Here is a 27,613-nt window from a genome sequence, read left to right on the forward strand (position 1 = left end):
CTATTGGGCCCTGGTACCCATCTATGAAGATAGGCTAGTGATGTTCAGCATTTGTTGAGTGTATGTCTGTGTATGCATATGAATATGTGTATGGGTGTGTGTGTGTGTGTGTGTGTGTGTGTGTGTGTGTGTGTAGAGAAATGGGAAGTGACTCTTTAACATTACAGGATATAATCTCTTCTAAAATAATAACTTTTTTCTGGGGGGCAGAAATGTCATTATGTCTTAGCTCTATAATGCATAACTGAAACACCACTTTATGAGAATCTTTAGCTTTCTTCTCTGTGCTTTAGGGACACTGTTCGGGACATTATCCTGGAAAAATTTGCTGGGCCCTGTGACAAAGGCGAGTACTCGCCCTCTGTCCAGAAGACCCTCTATGACATACAGGTGCTCTCCCTGAGGCAGGTTCCCGAGGTATGTTTAGTTCCTTGGCATTCTGAAGACTGAGAGAAGTTGTGTCTCCTGTCAGCTCTGAGAAAAAGTGGAGAGTTAAAATAAGAAAGTGGAAGACACATGAAAAATGACATCTGTTGTTGTTCAAAAGCTTGTTATAGAGAGAAGAGAGCAAAAAATGGAAAAAATCTGTCCAACCTAAAAACACAGGCCACTGTTACAGATCTTTAGTTTTGTTGAAAATTCTGTGAGTCCCTTCCACCTGTCTCTGATTTAAAATTTATATTCAGGACATTTTAGTGCCTTGATGGAGAGATAATTAGATGGAGGGTCTATGTTTCAGGAGATTGAGAGAGCAAAAGATAGAGTGATTCGATCTGTTTAGCATTTATTTGAAATTATTGGTTATTTTATCTCTGATGGTAGAAAATGATGCAAAGATAAATTAGAAATATTCCTTTCAAAGCACTTATCAATCGTTGAGCAAAAAAAAATAGAAAGCCAAATAGACAAACAATGCAACAGATAATAGGTTATTATGGAAATACAGAGGAAGTGTCTAAAGCAGATGTGAGATAGGGCCACCCACAAGAAGAGCATACATATATGTGTGCGTACATGTGTGTGTCTGTGTGTTGTCCTTACAGAAGGTAAGGGTAATCTGGGCTTATATGTAAGGGAGCTGGATCAGAGTTGGAATGAAGACAAAAGGCAGCATAATACAGTCATTGACTGTTAAGAGCCAATCGTATGTAAAGCTCTCTATGGGAAAGTCTTTCCATGCTCGCTAGTCATGAAGTCAAAACCAGTCAAGAGGGCCTTTTTAGTCTACTTACAAAATCTGTACTTGCACTTGCTCATAGGAACCACTAAAGAGAATAAGCAATGTGTACTGTGGCATAATTTGTCCTCTAGGAAGATCACTATGATGACAGTGTGATGAGCTAAAAGGATGAAGAACCACAGGCAAAGTTATTTGACGGTCTGCTACTGCAGAAATTTGCAAGGAGGCCCTGAGCCCAGGTCATGATAGAAATAAGAGAGAAAGGGGCTGGGGATTTAGCTCAGCGGCATAAGCGCCTGCCTTCCAAGCAGGCAGTCGTGAGTTCGATCCCTGGTACCGGTAAAAACGAAAAAGACAAAAAAAAAAAAAAAAAAAAAAAAAAGAGAGAAGTGCTATACTAAGACCTGGACAGAATAAACTTCTTTGATGGTCCAGCACTTCAGAGGATCCTTCAGCCCTTACTTTGATTTTGCCTCCTTTCACTGAGTGAATTAATGGAGCCAAAGCAACTCACTCTTCAGTGGCTCATGCATTCCCAGAATTTCCTGCCAAAGTACCCTGACAGTACTTCCAGAACGCAGGCAGACCTTTTCTGTCTCCAGAGGGCAGATCGTGCTATTGGTATGTAGAGTCTTAGGCCTAAGAATAAACAAAGTAGTGGACTTTTGCAGGAGGGACTTGACTGCAAGCTGAAATGTTTATCCTTGTGAGTCTCAGAGAGGAGATGGGACAGACCGGGGGCTGTTGGCTAACTCTTCCCATGTTGCAATGTCCTGGCATGGCACACCAAGGGTCAGAAAACTAAATTGAAACTGGGCTTTCCACATTGTGATGAAGATATCGTTGTTGAGGTAGAAAAATGGAATATATCTGACAAAGTTTTTTTTTTTTTTTAATAGCTTAACTTATAGCCTTCATACATCTGTTATGTGAATTTCCAACTATACTCTTACTCCCCGACATGTAGATGTTAGGGACAGGCCCAGAGAGAAAAAAACAACATGAAAAAGAAGTTAGAATGTGGCACGGCCAGTTCTTGGAAGCCAGGTTGGTGCAAAGAGTTCTCCCAGGTTTTGGACTCAAGAAGCCCTTACTTTTCTGAAGAAAAAAATAGATTTTCTACACTGAGGGGAGAGGAGTGAGCCTATCATCTGATAATAGGATCAGCTGGAGAGAAAATGTTGGGAGGTAGAGGAACATCAGACAGTGCCTCAAAGACAGAGCTGGAATCTATTTCAGAGGTTGAGGGGTGGATCGGAGGAGAGAGAATGTCGGTCTGATAGAGAGACTCACTGTGGCCCGGTATGATGCCTACTCTTGTGGCTTTCAGATAGAAGACATTGAAATCAGCCTGCCAAACATTCACTACGTTAACATAGACATGTCCAAAATGGGACTGATCAACAAAGAAGAGGTAAGAGAACTTTAGAATACCTCAAACATACCTCTGTTGCAGCCTTCTTATGGCTTTTTGTAAACTTGGGAATATAATGTCACTGAAACTCTTAACAGCTACTGCTTTGGGGAATGTTTATAGTTACACTGATTGGAGGTGTTTCAATGCCTGAGGCTGGAGTACCTTAGAAGTGGGTGAATGATTAGAGATAAGGATTGGAGAGAGAAAAACACAAAAGAGGAACAGAGTGTGCCCAAGGAAACAACTCTGAGATCTACTTGTCGGAAAAGTGCCATGCAAGGTCATGACTTCATTATTCTATCATGAGGCAACAAAGAGAGAAAAAAGATTCTGTTTTCATGTCCTTTCATCATTTCTATCTTTTGATTAAGCAGGCAATTCAGTAGCATACAATGCACACAAGAAAGCTGAAAGAGTGTTTTTGTTTCTAATGGCAAATATACAAAGTGAGATGAAGAAATTCATTTTTTGAGAGAAAATATTTGTCTTGGAAAATGCATGGGCCCTGAATTATTTTTAGCTGTAGTGGAAGATTAAACCACTCACTGTGTCTGAACAGAGAGCCTAAAATCCTGACTGGTGACCTGTGTGGTCCGCTCCTGGGAGATCAGAACTGTTCCTTCCCCATACTTTCAAAATGGTAGAATTTCTTCATGTGATACATCTGAAAACATGAGTTGGGTGAGTTCTTTTAGTATGTGTAGAACAGTGAGATATGGAAAGGGCTAGCTATTGGGATGGTTCTGCTGCTATAAAATCATATTTTTTGGTGGGTAAATTCCAATAAATGAACTTCCAGAAGGTCCTGTGTTCTTTTTTTCCATGAGAGACATCTTTATTCTTTCTTTTCCCAGTCTTGTATTCATATTTTTCCATTTTAAAGATAGTAAAATACAACAAAGAAAGACAGAACAGAGCCAATCAAGACAATGTAGCAAAATTGGTACAGAACTTCAGAACAGGATACCGGGAAAATAATACCTATGATATATATCTTGTTATCTTCACAATAGTTGTCCATTCCACCAGGTATAGCAAAATCAAGCCAAAAACAAAACAATAAAACCAATCAAAATATAATATGAATAAATCAAGCCAAAAACAAACCAATAAAACCAATCAAAATATAATATTGAATAAATTAATTAATCTTAATTAATTAACAATCTGAAAAAATGCAAAACAGTGAAAACAGTATTGGCCTTCAAAGACAAGATAGAAGGAAATCCTCCATTTTTGCTTTATAGCAACTGTCATCCTCTGAACGGATGCTCAGATCGCTGGCCACAATACAAGTATTTAGTCACTTTATGTTCCTTAGTTGCTATCAACTCAGACTGTCCTTGGAACCATCTGGTTGCTAAAGGGGTGGGAGAGTGTTGATTCTCACCCCATGCACCATAGGCTTGCTCTGCTTGCCAGGAAGGTTGGATCATTGCTTTCTTGGTCGGTGTCCCAAGTCCTGGCATGGTAGATTCTTGGGAGATGCTGGCTTTTCTCTTCCTGGCTTGTGCGCAGCTTGTGCTGCTTCAGTTTTGTATTCATATTCTCCAGAAGGTCCTATGTTCTTGGCCAGATGACCTATGAGCCCTGCAATCTTTGGGCCAGGTACCTTGTTTCTGTTCTGAAAATACTGTTCACCACTGGACACCACTGGGATTTGTACCATCATGGACATGGGCAGGTGACACTGGAAAGCATGTCTGATAGAGGTGACCAGAGCTCTGAGCTGCAGAGAGGGACCCACAGTGTCCCAGACATCTTTCATTCAGCTGAAAGATGAGGCAGCCCTGCCTCAGAGTATGGAAAAGATGTTCATGGCCAGAGTTTCATTAATTAGGCTATACAAAGCCTTTTTACAATGATGGCCTGCTAAAGAACAAGACAGATACCTAAAATTAATCCTAGCCATGTCCATCAGAGGGAGGACAAATGAGCTCCAGAGACAGTCAGAATCAAGTGTCATGACTAGATACTGCTTAGCTCAGTATCCCAGAAAGAGAGAAGAAGCTATCTTTGGGGCCCCTTGAGCCTCAGGCTTGCACAGATCTTTTCAAGGGCTTGCCTATGGGCTGAGACCAAGTGTCCCTTTCTCTAAGGTGCCAGAGTCACAGCTCCCTCCTAAGTCCCTGCTGGGGTCCTGGAGGCAGGAAGCCCTGGGCTTCTGCATGAAGCCCCCCCACCAAGTGGCTGAACATGCCATTTCTACACTTTGGGGTTGCTTGGAGTCACACTTGGACTCTTGCCCAGGTGTGCACAAAGTACAGTCAACCTATGAGAAACAGGAAGTACAAACACACTAACAATGCAAACAAGTGACAAATGACAGAGTGGGAACACAGAAAAGCTCTGAAAGCCAAAATATCTGGAGTCACTCAGTGTTGCACTAACAGCCATGTGAACCTCAGATGCTCCTGAGGGCATGGCTGGATTATAGCATTGGACAATGATTGATGTCCAAAATGAGTCATCCAGAAAAGGTCACATTGTACTCACTACACTCTGTTAGAAAAACAGGGATATGGAATGCATTCTAGAAACATTTATAACTCTAAAAAAATCTTTTAAATTTTCTGGAAAAAAAAAATCAATGCATCTCTCAACTGTTGCCAGAAAAATAAAGCATTAACATGAGTGGAGTAACTTTACTGTAAGGCATATATATTTTGCTGAGTTTTTTTTTGCTGTTGTTTTAATACTGATTCATAGGAAGGAGAGGACTGTTTTCATGCCTCTAAAGTTACTATGTGTTTTTTCTGCAGGTCCTACTGCCATTAGACAATCCATATGGCAAAATTACTGGTACAGTCAAGAGGAAGCTGTCTTCAAAGCTGTGACATTGTGACCACCAATAGCAGTCCATTTTAGCTGAGGAATTCCTTAAGTCATTTGTGATAACCAGCAATATGCAAATATGCAAAATTTCAACCCAGCATATTAATTTACAGTATATACTTTCTACTCTATAAAATAATTTATTTCTTTATACCTAACTCAGCAAAAGGCATCATGCAGATTATCTTGTTAGTAATTATAATATGTTTTATGGATCGTTTACTTTAAAAATGCTGAATAATATTAGAACAATCATAAAATGATATTTCTTTTGGATGGTTTTGTTAATTCCTATGTTAGAGGAGATATTTAAACATTTTATTAAAAATGATCATGTATTAATGGAGGTCACATCAATGAATATGAGCACAAGTATAAAAAACCGCTATTGGTTTCATTTTACTGATGCTTCTAGGTAATGCAGAAAATGTAATTAAACTATTCTGAAAATTTCATCATTGTGACTTCAGTTGTTTGAATATTTGAATTTTTAAAAAATTCTGTAGTTATGTGTCATTGGTAGCTCACTTCTAGTATGATACCACTATCATGATTTTATGTATTGATTTTTATGGCTTTACAACACTTAGAGAATATATAATACACATTGGGGTGTTCAGATCAATGTAAATTGTTTTTCTCTTAATACATGCTTTTGGCACAAAGAGCCACATTTCATAAATGTGAAATCAATGTATAGATTATAAATACACCTATAAAAAGAATTATATATGTGAAAATATCAAGTCAATGTACAGAAAGGTGCATATATATTTTATAAGAGAGTATATATATATAAAAATACCAGCAAGGGTGATTTATGGATGATAAACTGTGAGCAATTTTCCACCATATACTTTCAGAGACTTCTAGTATGAATATTTATTGCTTTCATGATCAGAGAAATATTTGCCTTAGCTACTTTCTCATTACTGAGGCAAGGACCTGACACCCACAATTCTAAGGAGTTGTCTCACAGTCTGTAGAGGTTTCAGTCTGTAGTTGACTTTCTCCAAGGTAGAGCAGTACTGTAGAGGGGCATGGCAGAGGAGAAAGTCCATGGCACCGAAGGCCAGAAGTAGAGAAGAAACAAAGGAAGAAGAGGAGGAGTATGGACCCTTGGAGACCATGTCCAGCAGTGACCTGCCTCTTCCTACCAGTTTTCACTTCTCGACATCATACCCAGCTATAAACCCACCAGTGCACTAATCCAATGATGAGTATCACACACCTGTGATCTAGTCACCTCCCAAAAGCTTCACCCATGAGGGGACATTCAATATAAACCATAACACTACTGTATATATTCTGAAAAGCTTCAAAAGTTATAATTTCAACAATCCATGGTTAAAACCTATTTATCGAGCATTCTATATAAATTATCTCTTTTAAAATTTACCTTTAATTAAAAACAAATGAATAACTGCATTACTTTAGAAATACTTATACTTGAGCTCTCAGTGTTGTTCAATAATTTTACTTTATTCATCATTATACTACTCCAACCTAAAGTAGTAGGACTGGATTACTCACATTGACATCAATATGGTGAAATACTATGCCAAATTAACTTAAAAGGGGAAAAAGTTTATTTCAGCTCACGGTTCTAGAAGTTCCTATCCATGTTCAGTTAGTCCCATTGCCTTGGACCTTTTGCAAAGGTGGTACCTTCTAGTGGAAGCAAATGGAGGAGCTGAATCTCTTATATCAGAGCCAGGAATCAAAAAGGACACACCAAATTCCTTCAATTGACCTTTGAGAACATGCCCTGATAACCTAAGCACTTCCTACAAGTCCCTGGGGCTTCCCTCTAACAGCACTCTGGTGACCCAGCATTTAACTTGCGATATTTGGGGACACTTACTTAATTGATAGCAATGGTCTGAACTCAAACTTACTTAAATTCTGGCTCTACCTTTTACTAAACATGTGATAACTTTTCTCTTTTATAAAATGGAAGTGAAAGTAGAAACTACTCTATTGATATTTGCAGATTGAATGGCTTAAAGTTTGTAAGAGTTATGATAGTTTTGGTGCCTGATACATAACTTTTCTAGGCAAATGTTGCTCAGATATAATAAATAGCCTGCCTTCTTTGCATTGGTACCAGTCTATTAGATGACTAGGTGACAAATTCCATCATTGGCTTGTGTGAGTCAAGTGAGAGAGGGAGATCAACCAAATCCACAAGATGCTGGAGGCCATTTGCAAGCTAGTGGTTACTTAGAAAGAACATAGGGTAAGAAGAAGGAAATAATTTGATAAGGAAGGTTTTATGCTACATTGAATCCTCATGCCACAAAATGTGCTTCTACATCATGTAAATTGCAAGGCCAAATGGTTAGTACATTCTGTCAATTCGATAATTCTGTTCCAAGAGGAAAGTCTAACATGAATGCCTAAAAAACCCACAAACAAAAAATGTACATAGGCCTCTTTTACTTGATGTTCTCTTATTTGTGTAAAATTTAGAAACATTGTTTTTGAAGAAAAAGCCTATGTTAGAACACAATCCTTAAATAAAAATTGTGGCCCATTTTATATATGTGCACATTTTGCTTCTCCTGACCTCTTAATATATTCACTGTGATGGGCAGCAAATGAGCTATTGGATGTTATATCCAGATGTACGCTGAGAGAGCTGTAGTCTATCTGATTGTCAAGGAGTAAGTTCCTGTTTGGTGAAGGATGTTTCACCTCCTTCTGTTGGCTCTCGCACAGGAATCCTCTAACAGCATTCTCCCTCTTCTTTCTCCTTGTCCTTCCCCTAACCCAGTGCCGAATAATTTTATGGAAGAGTCAGGCAGGTGATTCCAATGCCCTGAATTGTGTGGAGGTAGTTTATGTAGTGTTCCATGCAAGAGGCTATCATTTGGGACTTGTAGTTTTGTCAACCAAGATTCTGCCTAAGGCTTGTTTCGTATCTTGCAAGTCTCATCATATAACATTTCACAGTGACACATTCAGAAAATATGACCCATTCATTTTCTTTTTAACATTGGATTTAAGTCCATACTATTCTTTATTTTTAGAAATTTCTTTATCTCTCTCTCTTTAAAACATTCACATAAGAGAAAGAAATGTTGTTAAAGTAGCATTTTACTTATTTGTCATTAAAACAGAATTGATATTTTTCAATTCTTGCAGGTTTTAACTGCAGAAAGTTGAGCTTTTTTAAAACCTTCTATGCTTTGTCCAGAAAAAGCATTTCCTTCCTTCAGACTCTGAGCTGTGTTGAGTTTACCCTTATAGTCACCTTTGTAAACTTTGTCTCCATACCTGCAATTAGGAGGAAACCAAAGCTTGTTTCCAAAGACAGGGGCTTCAGGTTGACCAAACACCCCTTCTGCTTCCAGAGGTCTCAAACTCAGTCTGCTTGTAATCACAATATTTATTTTCATGTCTTTTAGAGTCCAGTTACCTCATATTCTCCCATTTGTCTAGACTCCCTCTCACAATTCTTGAAGGTTTTTGGAGCCTACTGAAACATTTTGAGAATATGTTTTTCCCAAAGAATGCTCATTCATGTCTCTACAGGTGCCTCAATCTATACTACAAAACAAAACCCTATCCTTAAGGTATAAATTAGTCTAATATAAATTTACCACATGAGGAATACATTCAGTCTAACACAGAAGATAAGAATATCTTTACATGAGAAAGAGAAATATGTCAGGGATACTGGTTTCTTGGGGCTGCTATAACAAATTATCATAAACAATTTAGAACTACAGAAATTTACCACCTCATAATTAATTGTAGAGGTGAGAAATCCAAAATCAACAGGGCAAGCTCCTTATAAAGGCTCTGGGAGTGATTGTGTTCTTGTTCTTCAGTGGTTATTGCCTCTATGACCACATTTTTTCTTCTCTTCTGTCAGATATTTCCTGTATGATTTTTGTAAAGACATTTGATGTTGGTTGGGAGTTCATCTGAACACACAAAGTAGACTCCTCATTTGAGAGCCTGGTAGCCATCTGGAAGAAGGGCCAACTGAGTTCAGAACTCAGAACAAGTGCTGGCTCCATCTTTGGTCTCAAGCAAAGTTCAAGGATGCCGAAGATCTACCAATTGCTGCAGGATAAACATGTTTGTTTCAAGCCTCATAGCCAAAACATACCTGAACTTTAGGAGAAATAAAGGTGCAAGCTTTCTGGGATTATACACTGCTCTCCCATAAAGCTATTGCTGGCTTGCTGGCATTAATTAACATGACCTAAATCTGGTCTTCCCATGTTGTCTATCAGTGAGCTACACCATGAAGTGAAAATTTTTTCTTTCTTCTCTCTCTCTCTCTCTCTCTCTCTCTCTCTCTCTCTCTCCTTGTTTTTTTGGGGGGAGGGAAGGGTGTTGTAGTCAGGGGTTGTACAGAGAACAATTAGAATCAGGGTCAGACTTTATATTATTATTTTATAATGGTCACCCAGAGTTTAACACAAGAAAGTACAGGAAATCTGTCCATAACACCTAATACATAGAATATTCAGCCAAGGGCCTGGATCCCACAGCAATATCCTGCATGAGTCCAGACGAAAGCCTAGAACCCATGACAATGCCTCCCACAAATCCAGCTGGAGGTCTAGAGCCCACGAGAAGGACTCATGCCAGTCTGTTTTACGGATCTGCACTGGAAAGGCCCAAAGGTCAGTGGTGGAATCTAGAAAGTGTATGCCTGTGGAGTGAAGGAGATGTGTTTGTAGGTTGAGGGATCTACACGGGAGCTGAGGAGTCATGCTCAGAATAAGAACCAGGGCTGTCCTGAAAAGCACCACAGCCACCCTCAGCAACACGGAGGTCCTGAGCTCAGATGATAATAACAGTCAAGTACATGTCAGAAAGCCAGCATGACTAGTTTCTCCTGAGGATTAAGCAGCACACATCTATCCTTCCAGAGCCAGGAAGTGATGCTCCATGTAAGGACCAGAGCTCCCCAAAGTGAACCACAGCCACTCTCACAAACAAGATCCCACGCTGGAGAAGCTAGTCATGACAGACTCCTCCAGGAGAACCATTGGCTCAAACAGCAACACTTAGAGAAACCCACAATGCCTAGCTTCTTCTTCTCTATGTTTCTAATTGTGCTTTCAACTTTCCTCAGGTGGAACATCTATGCCCAGCACCATGCTGATTTAATTCCACTGGCGTTAAGCTGACCACCAGTTTTCAATCCATAACGGGGAGGGTGTGTGTATGTGTGTGTGTGTTTTTCTTCACTGTTTTTATTTTTATGTGAGTGTGAAAATGGTTCTAGTTTTTTTGTGTGTTCTGTTCTTTTGATTTTTTTCTTCTCTCTTTCCCTGTGTCGTGCACCAGTTTCCCAAAGTCTGCCTCTTCCTTTGTCCTCCAGCCTTGCTTCTAATCTTTTCTTCTCCTTCTGTTTCTCTATTTTTCCCCTTTAACCTCTTTAAAAGAGGTTAAAGGGGAAATTTGCCATAGTAAGGGCTAATTTACTGTATACAATTATCTGGTTTAGATTTTGTTATATAATCACAAATCTGGTTCATACAGTTAAAAGTGGCAAGTTAGTAATTATCTGAGTTTATCATTTTTTAGGCTGTGTTTGATGCAATTGTTATGGATGATTGTAACACTCTAATCATAGTGACATAACTGTTCTAATCAGTTGTTCTTCTGGTGTACCAAGACTAAAATTCAATAAAAGCCACAAAAGATACTATAGACCAGTGTCAAAAAAGCAGCGATTGGACCAAGTGAGCATAAGCTTCTCATCACCCAATAAATTGAAGGAGTAGGCTTGTGCAACACACTCAAAAACCAAATGCCAGCTACATTTGGAAGATACCTCTGAGAAGTGATAATTTCCTAAGGGTTATAAATACTAGCAATAAAGCTACTCACCATGGGCAATATTCAAACATCAGCTCAGGAATTAAGCTAAAACAAAATGAAACGAAATGAAATGAAATGAGAAGACACTTAAATGAAATGAAAACCCAGACTTCCAGCTTGCCAAAGACAAACCTAGGGGGCAATGAGGTGGAAAAATTAAAAAATCACCCATTTCGACTCAAATGGTAACAACAAAGCAAATGAAAGAGACTCTACAAAATAGATCAAATCAGAAATAATTTCTCAGATAACTACAGAGATGGTGAACACAATGAAAGGCATGTTTATTGACTCTAGAGTAGATAGAGATTTGAAAAATAGAGGAGCTTAGGAAAATGATGTAACCATCAATGCCCAATATAGGAAAGAAATGGAACCCATAAAATCAATTCAAATAAGTATCCAAGAAATTAAAAATTCCATTGAAAGTATACACAACAGAATAAGTCCATGTGAGGACAGAACCTCAGATACAGAAGCAGGATTGGAGTTACCAATCATGAAAAGAAACATTTCTTCAAAATAACAGGGGACTATGAGAAATAAGTCCAGCAGCTGCTAGGTGATGCATAGAAGAATAACATAGTATTGATTGGAGTCAGTGAAAAATCAGGAGATAGCACAAATGATATAAAAAATTCTGCTCACAGACATTAGAGCATGTAACTCTGGTGGCAAAGAAAAAGGGGTTGTCACACAGATAATTGGCCATATAGCTCCAGTTAGCCATGATAAAAAAATTACAGCAAAACATGTAAAAGTCATGATTCCAGAAACTCAAAATAAGATCATAATTAAAAGTTGTTAGAGAAAAGAAACAAATCACCTACAAAGGAAAGCCCATCAGAATCACAGCTAACTTCTCACAAGCCCTCAAATTAAGGACTTGAAGTAAAATATTTAAAGCCCTAAAGGAAAACAACCTTTCAACCCAGATTGATGTAACCTATAAAACTATCTTTCAAAATTGATGGAGAAATAAGATACTTCTATGAAAAGAATATCTGAGTAAATTTTTGGCCACCAAACCAGCACTCTAAAATGTTCTCACGCATGTTCTAGAAAGAGATAACAAAGAATTACAACTCATAAGGCCAAGGCTTTAGCTCAGTGGCCCAAGCACCTACCTGGCAAGTGCAAGGTCATGAGTTTGATCTCTGCTACCAAAAAAAAGAAAAAAAAAAAAAAAGAATACAACTCCTTGAATCCCAAGACAATGAATGCAATTGGCAAGGCAAACAAATAAAAGGAAGAAAAAATAAGAGAGCTAACAACAGAAAAATATCATGACAATGACTGAATAAGTCAATACATATCAGTTATAACCACTAATGTTAATGATCTCAATTCATCAATCAAAAGAAACATTGGCAGAATGGATCAAGAAGCAAGATGCAACAATGTGCTGCATAAAGGAAACACATTTTACTTAAAAAAGAAATGCATAGACAGAATCAAAGAGTGGGAAACAATAGTCCATGCCACAAGAACCCAGAAAAAAGCAGAAGTAGCTATTCTATTTGCAGACAAAGTGGATTTCATCCAAGTCAGAGTAAGAGAGACAAAGGGCACTACATCCTTATGAAAGAATCTAAGAGGAAGAGATAACATATATATATATATATATATATATATATATATATATACAGCAAATACTAATGCATCCAACTACATATAAAAAATATTAATGGACACGAAAAATCAAATAAACACTAATACAATTATATTGGGGTACTTCCATACCTCCTGCCACAAGTAGATCATCTAGACAAAAAGTTAACAATGTAATATTAGAACAGAACCTAACTTTTGAACAAATGGACTTGGTAGATACCTACAGAGTGTTCCACCCTACAACATCAGAATACACATTCTTCTCAGCTACACACGGGATGTTCTGCAAAACTGTCCACATACTATCTCATAGAACATAACTAAGTAAATGAAAAGGAATTGAAATTCCCCATGCATATTATCAGACCATAGTGCAACAAAATTGGAAATTGATAGTAAAAGAAACCAAAAGAACTTCATAAACTGATGGAAATTAAAAGTGGCATATTAAAAATAATATCCTTCTGAACAACCAGTGGGTCACAGATGAAATTAAAGACAACATTAGTTTCTACAAGTAAATGATAATGCCAGTGCAACATATCAGGACTTATGGGACAGAATGAAAGCAGTCCTAGAGTGAAATTTTTAGCGGTGAGCACTCATGTCACAAAAAATGAGCAAGCTCAAACAAAACAAAACACTTTAATGTTGCACCTTGAGCTTCTAGAAAGAAAAGAACAAGTCAAGCCCAACAAAAGAAAATTATAAAGATCAGAGCAAAAATTAATGCAACTGAGACTAAGAAAACAATACAAAGAATCAATGAATCAAAGAGTTCTTTGAAAGATTAAATAAAATTGATAAAACCCTTAGCTAACCTTATCAAAAAACGAAAGATGCAAATCCATTTAGGAATGAAAAAGACGAAATCACATCAGATCCTGCAGGAATCCAGAAGACCATCTATCCTTACTTCAAGAACCTGTACTCTAATAAGATGTAAAATGCAGAAGAAATGGATAGATTCCTAGATATATATGAGTTGAGCTAAATCAAGAAGATATAAAATTTCTAAATAAACCAATATCAGTCAATGAAATTGAAGATGTAATTAAAAAACCTATCAAAAAATCAAAGCCCAGGCTCTGATAGATTTCACTGCTGAATTCTACAAAAATTTGGAGAGGACCTAATACCACTTCTTAAACTCTTTAATGAAACTGAAAGGGAAGCACTATTCCCAAATTCATTCCTGGAAGCAAGAATTACCCTGATACCAAAAGCAGACAAAGACCCAACTGAGAAAAAAATCCTACAGGCCAATTGAACATAAATGCAAAATTCCTCAATAATATATTGCAAACAGAATGTAACAATTCATCAAGAAGATTATTTATCATGACCAAATAGGACTCATCCCAGGGGTGCATATACAAATCAATAAATGTAATACACCATATTAACAGAGCCAAGGACAAAAATCATATGATAATCTCAATCAATGCAGAAAAAGTGTTTGACAACGTCTGACACCCATTCATGGTAAAACCCCTACAGAAAATCAGAATACATGGTCTTTATCTGAAACTGATAAAGCCATCTACTATACATCAACAGCCAACATCCTAATAAATGGACAAAAACTGAAAGCTTTCACTCTAAAATCAGGACAAGATAAGGATGTCCACTGTCACTTCTCATTCCGTAAGGTTCTGGAAACAGTGTGAGCAACTATATAAGAGAGAAGAATAAAAGAAATAAATGTAAAAAAAGGAAGAAGTGGGGCTGGGGATTTAGCTCAGCGGCATAAGCACCTGCCTTGCAAGCAGGCGGTCGTGAGTTCGATCCCCGGTACCGATAAAAATTAAAAAAAAATAAAAATAAAAAAAGGAAGAAGTTAAATTATCATGATTTGTAGATGATATGATGCTCTACACAGAAGCAACTAAAAATTATACCAAAAGACTTCCAGATTTCATAATCAAGTTCAGCAGTGTTACTGGATACAAAGTCAACATTCAAAAATCACTTACATTTAAGTGTGTAAGATAGATAATCATACTACTAAGTTTTTGTTGGATCATGAGCAGAATGGTTTTGCACCATCATTGTTTGACTGCCCACTTTTTATGCTTTGATTTTGTAACTTGAACAACTATTTCTAAGATGACAATATGCAATGTATCAACTAGTGATTTCTTAGTGTTATTATTTTTTTTGATATTCTGTATTATTTCTACCCTTTTTCTGTATAGCCTTCAGGTACAAGAATAACAAACTCACAGAGAGAGTAAGTATGGAAACTTTCACAATTATATCAAGAAGAATGAAATACTTAGGAATCAATCTAATGAAGGACGAAAAGGGCCCCTATGTGGAAAACTATAGCCCTCTGAAAAAGAGGATTGAAGAGGATATTAGAAAATAGAAAGGTATCCCTTGCTCTTGGGTAGGAAGAACCAATATAGTGAGAATGGCCATAATTCCAACATTGGTATACAGGTTTAATGCTATCCTGGACAAAATTCCAACAGTATATCTTACAGAATTAGAGAGAGAATTTTCAGAATTATCAGTTCATTTGGATCCAAAAGAGACCTAGAATAGCAAAGGCAATTCTGAGCAACAGAGATAAAACAGGGAGCATCACAAGCCCTCACTTGAAATTATACTAAAAACCTAGTATGTTAAAAATAGCATAGTACCACAAAATAAAACAAAACATAACAAACCAAACAAACAATATTAAAAAAAAAAAAAAAAACAGATCTGAGGACCAGTGGTATAGATTAGAAGCTGCAGAAGCAACTCCAAACATACTTACCAAGGAAGGTATAAACACCTTTGACAAAGGTGTTTATTGAAAGCCTATTCAATAAAATGCTGAAAAAACTGGATTTCTACATGCTGAAGATTTAAAATTAGACCTACATCTCTTGTTGCCTACAGTGACGTAGGCAACAACTTTAAGATGTTAGGGTGCATTATCCAGATTTCTGTTGAGACCAAAGCATTCATCCCCTCAGTGCCAGAAGTGTGGCCTCTGGTGGCTTATAGCTGATTCTCTCTTCAAGAAGTCCTTTGGCTGAAGGACCATCTCTCTGAATTTTATACTCACAGCCTGGAAGCAGCTCACTTCCAATGTCTAGTCCATTTAATAGATGAAGTCCTGGTCCCTTGCCTAGGTTGGAACAACTCTGCAGGTCCACTCCATGACCAGAACTTCTGAGTGGCTCAGGGTCCTATTACAACTGTTCAACTTCTCTCTGCCTAATCTGCTTCTTTCATTTCTCACAGTGTCACTACAGAGAGCAATCCCAGTGAACATCCTGCATTCAAATCTTAGAGCTCATTGTTGCTTATTTGGGGAAGCTGACATGTGATACTATGAATAATTCTAGAAATAAGACTTTAAACAGGGATGTTGGAGCTGGGTCACCCACTGGCTAGTTGACCATGAGTCCCTGGAGTGCTGTAGTCATGCAGTGATTGATATTTTCCCCAGGGGTAAATTAGACTGGGGTACTAAAGGAAATAAATAAATTGGCTGGGATAATATTTCAGGTGCTTAACAGCTCTAAGAGAAATAGTTATTATAAGAGCTTTTGAATGGGTGTTTCTGGAAGCTTTAATGCATTAAGAAAGACAGTGAGACACTGTCAACAAAGCCAACATAAGGCAAAATCTGAAAGGAGACCCTCTTGGCAGCACAGAAAGAAGCTTCATATCCAGATGAAAGAAAAGGCTTGGGCTTGAGCCCAAGACTTAATTATCAGGATAGAAGCACTCCAAGAAATTTGAATTCTTAACCCTGACAGGTATATCACACTGAGGGCAGGTTCCTGATTAATACACTTGAAACTGTGTATCCTAAGCTTTCCCTGAATATTCTGGCCAGCAGAAATGGCTTACTTTCCTCTGTTAAAAGCTAGCAGGTTCCTCTTGCCTGCAAGGAAACACTTGCACCTTTGGGATCCACACCCACCTCCCTGCCATCAGACCTGTATATAGTGTACAGCACATCATAAACTAATACGAATGCTGGTAAAACACGTGACAATTTCAATTCAAGCAAGAAGGGGAAATAGTTTCTGTTCTCGGCTGGACCACTGTGAGTACATTTATGGTCTTGCTCTATTAATTCTCCCAGCCTTTGCATGTTAGACTGGAGATTCTGGACACTCTGCAGGTCACACTGGTGCATTGTATTCATGATATAATGCTAATTGGACTGGATTAAAAGAGGTGACACTGGTACTGTGGAGAATGGCAGATACCTAAAGGGGGCCACACATCACTGAAGCTTTTGAGGCCAGCAGCCTGGGAAAAGGATTGACAAAATCTATCTCACCAATTATTATTATAAATAAAGTTGTTCTGGAACATTTTGCATGTGTCCAGTCTATGGTTGCTGTTGTGTTATTGTTATAATGGCAGAGCTGAGTAGTTGCAACAGAGACTAATTCAGAAAGTCTAGTACTATTTTGTTCCTTTGTTGGACTTCTGGAATTTTGAGTATAATGTGGTATGGATAGGTTCTCTTTTAGTCATGGCTTTTGTGTTCTATATACATCACTTATCTGTATATTTCTTTCCCTGTATTTGGGAAGTTTTCTGCCACTATTTCCATGAAAAAAAATTTTGTGCTAGCTTCTAAATTTTTCATTTATTCCAGTTATTCTTAGATTAATCTTCTTTGTATCTTCTAACAGTTGTTGGATCAAGTTTTCATTTTCTCTTGTTTTTAAGGTGTCTTTGATTCTTTTTTTTTTTAATCGGTACCAAGGATCGAACTTATGGCCATGTGCTTGCAAAGCAGGCACTTATGCCTGCTGAGCTAAATCCCCAGCCCCTTTAAGATGTCTTTGAGTAGCTGGTCTTTGAAGGCATCACTGTCTTCTAGTTCTGAAATTCTGTCCTCGCATCCATCTGTCTTGCTGTCCATACCTTCAATATAGTTTTTAACCTCCTTATTTCTCATTGAAAGCTCATGCACTCTAATTTTTTAGTGAACTGGTCATTCATCATTTGTATTGTTTTGTTTTGCTCATCTGTTTTTCTATTAGTGGTCCTTTTTGATTATTAATTCTATTATATGTTTAGTTATATCTTCTGTAATCCTGCTGAGTTTCTCTTTGAACAGTTTTCTGACCTCCTTTGCAATGCTTTTGAGTAATTCAGGTGTGCGACTTAACACTATTTGCTCTTTGGTGTCCTCTGGATTGGTTTTAGGGGAGGTTGGGAGTTTGGGAAGCTTTTTGTTGCCTTTTATTCCCATGTTTTTATTTGTCTGTTTTGTGCTGAGGTTTGTGAATACTAATTATTGCTGGTACTGAAATCTCTTTAGTTGCTTTTCAGTGGTGTACTTTGGACATGGCTAACTATAATTCTTTGCCATAGACTTTGGTTGTTTTGGAAAAACAGGACTCAGTGTAGTTAGCCCAGCAACCAAGTTCTCTGAGAATGTACTGTTAATGTAAAAAAAGCAATCTGAGTGTTGGTTTACAGAGAAATAGTGACACTTACTTGATCTGTTAATATCAAGTGAAACAGTTACCACAGTATTGCCCAAGACAAATTAGATTCAAGGTACTTTAAATATCAGTTATGTACCACCTAGAGAAGAAGCTGTCAATTATGATGTAAACATTAAGACAGTTCAGGTATTGACTTACAGTTAATATAGTTACTAAATGTAACTATATTTCTGCTAATGGTAGAAAAGAATTCAAAAGTAATTTTTCAGATTAACAACATTTTATGGTGAAACTATTAGAGACTTATAATTTGAGAATGCAGGGAGAGATACAAAAGGAAAACTTTGAAACCCTAAGCTACGATATGAGAAGGAAGAGAGAGAATTATTACAAAGAACCTTATTGGGAGTAGGATGTCTATAGAATTGGGTAAAGATAGGACAAAAAACTGATAAGAAATAGAAGATACAAGAAAAAGAGAGAGAAGAAAGAAAGAAATCATACAGAGAGTAAAAAGATAGATGTGATTAAGGGAACAAAATTTAAAAAGGGGAAGAGAAAAATGCAGAGAAACAAAGAAAAAGAGATTAAAAGTGAGGTTGAAAGACAAAAGGTCACCCTAGCCTCAGGAAAGGGGTGAAGAAGACGAGAGGGAAGGGAAGGGAATAAAAGGGCAAAACAATAACAAAAACTAATAACAGTGTCCGCATTCACAAAAAACAAAGTCACACCCAAATGAACAACAATAACAACAACAAAAAAGAAAACGAAAGGAAAAGAAAAAGAATTTCTCTGTGATTTCAACCTTGCTATCTTCTGGGGTCTACAGTTTTGTGACATTGTTCAGCTCAAGGCGTCAATCTGCTTTCTCTAGTACACAAAGAGGCAGTCAGAGCCCAGATCTGTGCTGGGTAATTACCAGCAAGCCAGCTATAGTATCAGAGTGGGGTTCTGGTTCTGGGATTTTCAAATCCATGGAAATTCAGGCTGAGCCTGGCCTCTGGCCATGGGGTGGAGCCTGGACTGTTTATTATACTCTGGGTGTCTCTTGAACCATCCTAATTACAACTCTGTGACCAAGTGTTGCCCCACACCCAGTCACTGTGGAAGTCTAAAGCTGAGAGTCTTGAGAGGAAGACAGCCCATGGCTCCTCTGAGTCCTAGGTTCAGTTAGCCCCACTCTAGAATGGTTTCTAATCAGGCGTCCTTCTCAGAGGACATGGCAGACGCTTGCACTGGAGTCATTCGCCAACTGTTATAGCGCACAGCAGCCACTGCTCCATTCCACTGGCGCATTTCCCTCTGAAGACCTTTGCAGTAACCTGCCTTCACTGCGCCTGTGTGGATTTGAGCTTCCTTTCTCACAGGACACGAGCCAGGAGCCGGGGAGAAGATGTAGATTATCCCCTTCTTTTTCTGTATATTGTGGTCTATCTCTTCAATTTCCCTGTGGGCTCCAATTTTCCCATCAGTTCCTCCCTGGATCCCAGGGATCCACTCCCTTCTTTTATTTTCTTCCTCAAGTTGTTATTTTCCAGTGTCTGGATTTTGAAACTTGGAAAGGCTGATTTATTGCTGCTTACTGCTCAGCCATCTTCTTGAATCCTCTGACTTATAACTAGCAGAAATGTTTCTGATAAGGAAAGGTTCTTTATAAGGCAATGGCAAAACTCAACTCAGAAATTACAACATAGACTTGTAAGGTTATGAAGTAACATCAAGTTACCTGTAGCAGAGAATTATCACTTGGAGAAAGAGCTCTTGTTGTGTTATTGGATCTTAGTAAAGACAAATGTCTGACTATGGGACATCAACAGAATAAGTGATCAGTAATCAGAGGTGATGCTCATGAGTTGGTTTCCATAAAACCTATGAAGTATTGGGATCTAGTGGGCTTAAAAGCAGTATCCCATATGATGGAAATGAGAGAGCTATGACCAGGCACAAAAAGGGCTGGAGGTTACAAGAAAACACATGATCAGGGGGCCCAGATCCCACGTTACATACTACAGTTTCTCCAGCACTTTCACACTTACTGCTAAGAGGAGGGTGGATCTTAGGATGGTGGTGAAGGGAAATCCTCCCAATAAGTCCATCTTTGGAAACACACCAAAGCATCATCTACTTTGTGTAACATATCCCTAGGTAAGATGGAAGGTATACAAACTCATGGGCAGTGCAAATGGCTTGTTTGCTTGGCCAGGCAACTGGGAAGAAAATTAATAGGCAGAATACAATAGGCAGATGGAAGAGGCTTGTAAGTGGACTTATGAGAGTGAGCATTAAATGTGAAGGTTGTTTTCAAGTACTAATTAATGTCTACCAAAGAGCATTTCCCATGGAAAGCACACTGAGTAATGAAGCAGACAGAATGACTTGGCCAGCTAATGTCAGTCAGCCTCTGTCACTGGCAACCCCAGTGAAATCAAGAATAGAGTAGAAGTGGTAGCAGGAGTGGGGGCCACACACATGTCCAAAAGCATGGGATCTGACTTACTGTTGCCAAAGACCCTTGGTTACAAATATCCAGTCTTCCAACTGTTGCACTGATACTGAGTGTTAACTTGATATATCATCAATCTTTGAGAAACCTAACCAGCTACTTAGCAGCAAGTTGAGTACATTGGATGCCTTTCATTCTAAAAGGGGCAATGATTCATCTTGACTAAAATAGATACATGGTTTCTGCCCACAAAATTCAGCTGGAAATACTCTCCAAGGATGTACAGAATCTCACACAACATTACTCAGGCCAAGGGTTCACTATACAGTAGAAGGAGAGATGGAAATCAGCAGATGACCATATGCTCTATTGGCCTATTACATACTGAATTATTAAAAAGCTGCTGACTCAAGTGTCAGCTTGGAGGGTACACTTGTGATGATAGGCTACTGTCCTCAGTATGCAAAGTTTCTCTAAACACTTGATTCATATAGAACTATGTCCCAAGTAAGTAAGGCACATGGATCTGGTAGCCAAAGTGTGAGAATATCTTTGCCTTCACCTCTGTGATTCACCTAGGAAATGCATGCTTCTCAATCCCCTCCACTCTGGCTCCGACTCTAATGACGTTCTATTCCTAGGGAGACACTTTTACCAGGCGACACAGTGGAAGTGATTTAAATTTAAATCTAAAGAATTGTACAATCAGCAAGCTTGACAGTTCTCAAGAAAAACAGCTGTTCTAGCACGTTTCAGAGAGGATCTTAATCAGACCAACTCTTAGAATGTTTACGAAGGGGAAATGATGTAGAATGTGACAGTGCTGAGTTCTAACTGAATGGTGGAGGGGAGCAGTGACATATATAACTCAAATCATTGCACTCTTAGGAAATCATAGCAATTGAGTGCTGAGATAAAGCTCTAGCTGTTTATTTTAGGTGGGTATCTACTGGAGCGGGAGAAACTAAGGGACCTGTGCAGGGTCTGCAGATCTGAGACCACATCCAGATCTCCTGATCCCTGGTCAAGCACTCCCTTCCTCCTGACTCCAGAGTGGCTGTTTTTGATTATGAATGGATTAAGCACATGTTAATTTATTCTGTGCTATGCATCCACAGCACGCTGAAGGCTGATGACTGATCTACAGGTATGTTGGTGACTGGGAGATGTCATTTTAGCATTAAAAATTCATGATAGAAATCTGTCCAAATAGCCAATTAATGTCAACCTAATTGGCTCAGATTAATAAAGGCTGCTCCTCTCAGATTTTAACTTTATTTTGTCTTTAATTTTTGCTGTTATTGGCCTAGAGCAACCTTCATTAAAATCACACAGGTATCACAAAGCTCCCTTTAATTAGTTTCACAAAAGCATCTTAAATAGTACTGAATTATCATTTTGTAATAGGGGCAGGATACATTTAGAATATACTTTAAGCTAACTTCTTTAGATATTTGGAGTCCAATAAAACTTATGTGCATTTTTCTTAGTGCATTTCCTTTAAGTTAGCATAACACTTGTTTAAAGGAGTTTAAATAATGTGAGTTTTAAAAAATTGTTTTATTTTGGCTTATATACCCTCATATAAGTACTGCATGCTAAACGATTGCATCACTGGAGCTCTGATATGTGCCCTTATGAAGATAAAATTTCTAGAACTATCCAATACCCAAAGACCTATAGAAGTAATACTGTTTTATTTTTTAAAAAAATTTTTTGTACCAGGGGTGGGACTTGTGACCTCACACTTGCCAGGCAGGCAGTTACACCGCTGAGCTAAATCCCTAGCTAAAATCATTTTTAGTATGCAACAAATAAGTGGTACATGGGGTTGCCACACATTTAATTTTGTGAGTATATAAGTCCTGATATTGGGTGAGATTGTAGTAATAAAGTCATATTTTAGTGCTTGTTTTATGTCATCTTAGTCAATGTTCAATAGACTCCCATTCAGTTCCCAATCAGCCTTACAAGAGCAGAATGATCAGACTGCCAGCTTTTCCAGTCTCCACTCTCCTGTCCTTGTTTTTCTGGTACTTGGCTATTTACAACAAGACTACAGTTCCCATCTCCTTTGCAGCTAGGTATTTCCAGGTCACTGAGTTCTTGTTCTCATGTGGAAGTCACTTATAATTGGAAGTTCTGCCTGAAATTTTTCATAATAAGTGCCTTTTTTATTGCTTCTTCTTGCCTGGAGCATAGTTATGACGACTGACATCCCAGCAGCTATCTTGGGCCATATAGGAAACTATGTGTTGGGATGATGGAGTAACTTGTGTTAAGATGGGGACCAACTATTATGGAATAGGCATCTCAACCCTGGACAACTGACCTTCAGAAGGCATATATATAATCAGGAAAGTCTTATTTAAGTTATTGGGGTTTTTTTTTGTATATTACCTAATTGAAATGTGCTGTAAGTGCAAAATACACATTGGACTTCAGAGGAAAAAACCTTAAAAAGATTACAAAGCTTGTCATTAAAATTTTATATTGAGTACATATAAAAATGATATTATTTGGGATATAACAACCATATAATAGAAATTATTTAATCATTCGCTTGGTCCTCTTTCCTTTTTTAAAAAGGTGACTACCAGAAATCGTAAAACCATGCACACAGCTCACAGTATAATTTTGTTGGGCAGTGCTAGGCTTGTGCTGCTTGGCTCTGTGGGCAGGGAAGAAGAGAGGAAGCACTGAGGCACAGTGGAGCCATACACTCAGCCAGGTTCCCATGCCAGGTAAGTGGAGGGGCTGGAGGCCAGCTCAGGTCTACCTGGCACATTGATTTCACCCACTGCACATAGCCTATCTCACCCAGAGTCTTTGGGTTCAGGCCTGAACTCAAAAACACTAACCTGAGCATTAACTCTTAAAAGGGTGGAATTGCTGTGTGCTTGAAGAGTTTCCCTGAATGTTCCTGAAAATGTTTGTAATTGGATGGGTTTTATATTATTATTAACAAGTTAGCTGTTTCCAACCATGGAATAGAATTTAATAGAATTAAATTTAATAGAATTTAATCTATCAAAAACAAGTTCTGAAACACAAATTACTGAACTCTGCTGCCTTGGATGCGGAAAAAAGACATTTAACTCAGGATGTTTGCCACAGATAAAAGCCTTTGTGATAAAACTTGCATTTGTTGCTTTATTTCTTCACTTTTCTGGAAACATAAGGTCTTTAATCCCTGTGACCAAAAGTGCCCATGGTGTAGTGTTCAGTGACAGCATAAACCATCTTGGTAATGTATCACTTTATAGGTTGCTTGTAGATATGGTTATGTGGGCCAAGGCATCCCTGGTAGGTAATAAGTGCATTCGGTATTATTTATGCCTTTGTTCGCTGATCTTATCCTCAACTGTGCTGTGATAAAGGTGCTAGATCGGCCCTTGCTCTATGAAGAGGGATACATTTCTGTTTGGAAATGTCTTAGCATTCCACATTTTAATTTCTTCTTCAAGACAACCACATAACAGTAACATCCTGATCAGAAGCAAAGAAGTATCAGGTCATCTCCCTATTAGGAGGCAACCAGAGACTTCTCTGGATTCTCTGGCAAGGATCTCCATTGTTGACACCAGTCCGCTACACACTATGGTCCCCTGAGGTTCTGCACTTCCAAGTGATTGTAAGACACATGCAGCAACAAACACCAAATGACCTTGGCTGTGATCATTTTCATCTCTCTCTTTCTGTATAATACTGCCACAATTGGCCAGAAATGGTACCCAGACTATTTAATTGCCTATGGAGCTACAGCATGAAGCTAACAAGCTATTCATTAATTCACCCGATGTACTCCCTCCACTTCCTGTGGTTTCTGTTCCTGGTTTAGAAGCAGAATTAACAAGTTTTTCCTAAGAGGCATATCTGTCCTGCAGCACTCAGCTCTTTGAACATTTAACTTCATCGTCCAAATCATTATAGAAAACACTTAATAGCCCTGGGCCCAGACCTGACCCCTGCAGATCCCATTTGCAAGGATCGTCAAAGACAGATGAATCACCGCCAGTAAGCACATTTTGCATTTGATTTCCAAATATAGGAGTAGTTTTGGGCAACTGTAGGTCATTAAACTTTTGTAAATTACATTTTCCCAAAGGCATATTTCACTAATACAATCAAAGGACAACGTGTGTCCCTGGCAGCATATGCTAATCTCAGAGGGACAAAAATCTATGTTCATGTAAACAGTTTACTGAGGCCAGATGAAGACACTGCCAACAATTGGTTCCTTCTTCATATTCATCATCATGTCCACTTGGGATTAAAAATGATGCTCAAATTTGTAGCACATTCTAATGCAATAAGCCACCTTGTTTTTCAAAAATCTATTTGCAATCTCTGGTTTCAGAATTAACTTATTCTAAGGAGACTGTGTGTGTGTGTGTGTGTGTGTGTGTGTGTGTGTGTTTGCTTCACACTGGGCAGGAGATGAGTGGTATCTAAAACTCAAATGCCTTTAAAGTCGAGACACTTAATTTAAAAGCATCAAGTTGCTGGTTGTAACCATCAAGAAATGGAAGATAATAACAAACAGGAACTTTAAGCCTCATTAAAATATACTGCACATACTACACTCCCCAATGGAAAACACGTCAGTTTAGATTCCACTACACAGTGACCAGTTTGTGATCTAGCTTTTAAGTTTAATCTCATTTGTAAGTTTTGGATCTAGGGTTAAAAGTGGCATGGGGTGAGGAAGTGAAGGGGCGTTTACTGTCTTAAATACCATTGGGTCCTGATATCCTGCTGGGAGTTGAAACAATCAAATTCAATATTAATCAGTTCTCACATGAACCTTTACTTTAAAATATGTTTGTCATACTGGCCCCTTTTCCCACTCATTCACGAGGTGCTTCCCCAAGTGACACGTATATTTGCTATCTACTGCAGACTGTGATCACTTTGATGGCAATCCAGTGTGATCTGAAAGGAATAGGACTCTGGTTTCTGCAGCCATCTGGAGACAGAAGCTGTCTACCTGCTGAGCATCAAGCCTCTCCCTGTGACTTCTCTGGAATGCACTGCTGTTGCCCTGCACAGAGGGTGAGAGCACCTTCTGTCTTGATAAGGTGCTCAGCCCTGCCCATCATAGGCCTTTACTGTGTATTTGAAAAAGGCAAACAATCCTTAATTTGCTGATTATGCTATCAAGATGTGCTCAGAGGCTGAAGAATGATTTTATACTTTTTGGTTTGCTTTTAAATTATTTTCTTTTCCCCTGAACAAAAATTTACAGAGAGGTCTAGGTCTGAAATTTAGTTGTATTAGCGGAGCCCAACCTCAGTCTGGAGAAAAATACAGCTGAAGATGGACTTTCAAAGTCATTTACTCTGCATGTTTAGTGCCCTACTGACAGTAATCACTACAAGTTAACCCTAAATATCCCTTCTTCTTTTATCTACAGTACTAAAAATAAAAGTGAGACCAGTTAAACTTAATAAAATTTACTTGAACAAGAAAAAGATTTTGGAACCAGTTGTAGACCAAAATAGTTTAGAATGTCCCCTCTTACAATGTAGTGAGCTAGCTGTATAATCAGAAAGACAAGAAATGATATACAGAAATAGTTACCAATTGGTGTAGCTTAGGGTTGCCTTATTTGGAATCCCACTTGGGATTGGTAAAAGGTGGCCACTGAAATAGGCTGGGGCTCTGCTATGCCTTAAGTGCCCCCCACCAAGTCTCATGCAGTCATGGAGGCAGTTGAATCTAGTGTTTGTGATTGTTTTGCTGTCTATTGCTGGCATTGGTGGCATGAGTGCTACACCTGCCCAGAGGCAAGTAAGTGGCATACAATATAAAGGAGGGAAGGAAGCATGCTTTTCCCTTTCTTGTCCATTCTCTCTTGTAGCTTGCAGCCATCATAAATGGATGCCCCTCAGCCCCGCCATCTTGCCTTGGAGTCAACTGAGTATGGACTGAAACCTCCAAAAACTGTTAGATAAATAAACCTTTGCTTTCTTCATTTTGGGCATCAGGTATTTTGTCTCAACAGTGAGAGAAAAGTAACCAAGACAGGCTCAGTTGCTCAGTTTCAATGGTAGACTCTTGGGTTCGAGCACAACTTGCTCGTGCATAATAAAGTTGTAGTTCACTATTCACCAGAGAACACTTGGAGCCAGATCTCATGGTTCATAGAGAGGCAGGTTTAGGCCAGATTTCAGTTTAATAACAGAATAATAAGACTTTGAAGTTTTGTTTCTTCTCTCTTTTCCTTTTCCTTACTGGTTGGAATTCATGTGGTGATGGCAATTGCAGAAGCAGCCTTTCTGTGAAATGATTCTGGGAATGGATGTCATGCAACATGGAGCATCAGGAGAAGCCTATGTTTCTAACACTGAGAAGAATCATTCTATCTTGGTCTCTATCTGAACATTGCCATGACAGTGAGCAAGGCATCTCTCATGTTTACACTGCCTACTTGAGGTGAGGGAGGTAGCTTCTATCACTCACAGCCAAATCTATTCCAAACTAATAAAAAATACCAAGTGGATGGATAGAAGTAGGCTCAGATATTCCTCACGTTGTTTCTCTGAGGTAGCGAGAAATGAAACCCCATCACTGATGTACTGTGCGAAACTCATTTTCCACAATCCCAGCCCAGCCCAGCCCCCAGCAACTGCAGTTCTCAGTGCTGCGTCCATCAGGCTCACAGCACTTACTGTGCCCTGCCTTTTCCTTGTCCTGTGTTTGCTGCCTTAGGTAGATGGTGGGACTTTGAGAATAAAAAATCTCTTTTGTCACTACTTTTCCCATTTACAGTGCAAAACAAAGCACTACTTAAGTTCCAGACACTCCATGAACTCCTCGATTGAAATAATTTGGAAGCTTTCTGGATCCTC

At 38.5% G+C, this 27,613-nt stretch overlaps 1 protein-coding gene across 1 annotated transcript in view; it reads left to right on the forward strand.

Annotated features, from left to right (window-relative positions):
- The window catches only part of LOC100733081 (uricase), a 32,924-nt gene extending 27,037 nt beyond the window's left edge, over positions 1-5,887 (forward strand). The window contains exons 6-8 of the mRNA XM_013143100.2: positions 294-417; positions 2,511-2,594; positions 5,360-5,887. Of these exons, the coding sequence (XP_012998554.1) occupies positions 294-417; positions 2,511-2,594; positions 5,360-5,434 (283 nt within the window). The 3' untranslated portion in view covers positions 5,435-5,887. The remainder of the gene's footprint in view (positions 1-293; positions 418-2,510; positions 2,595-5,359) is intronic.
- The last annotated feature ends 21,726 nt before the right edge of the window (positions 5,888-27,613 follow it).

This window comes from Cavia porcellus, unplaced genomic scaffold (assembly GCF_034190915.1).
Source record: "Cavia porcellus strain 051 isolate PalLab524CR breed Dunkin Hartley unplaced genomic scaffold, mCavPor4.1 scaffold_1, whole genome shotgun sequence".
NCBI classification, from domain to species: Eukaryota; Metazoa; Chordata; class Mammalia; order Rodentia; family Caviidae; genus Cavia; species Cavia porcellus.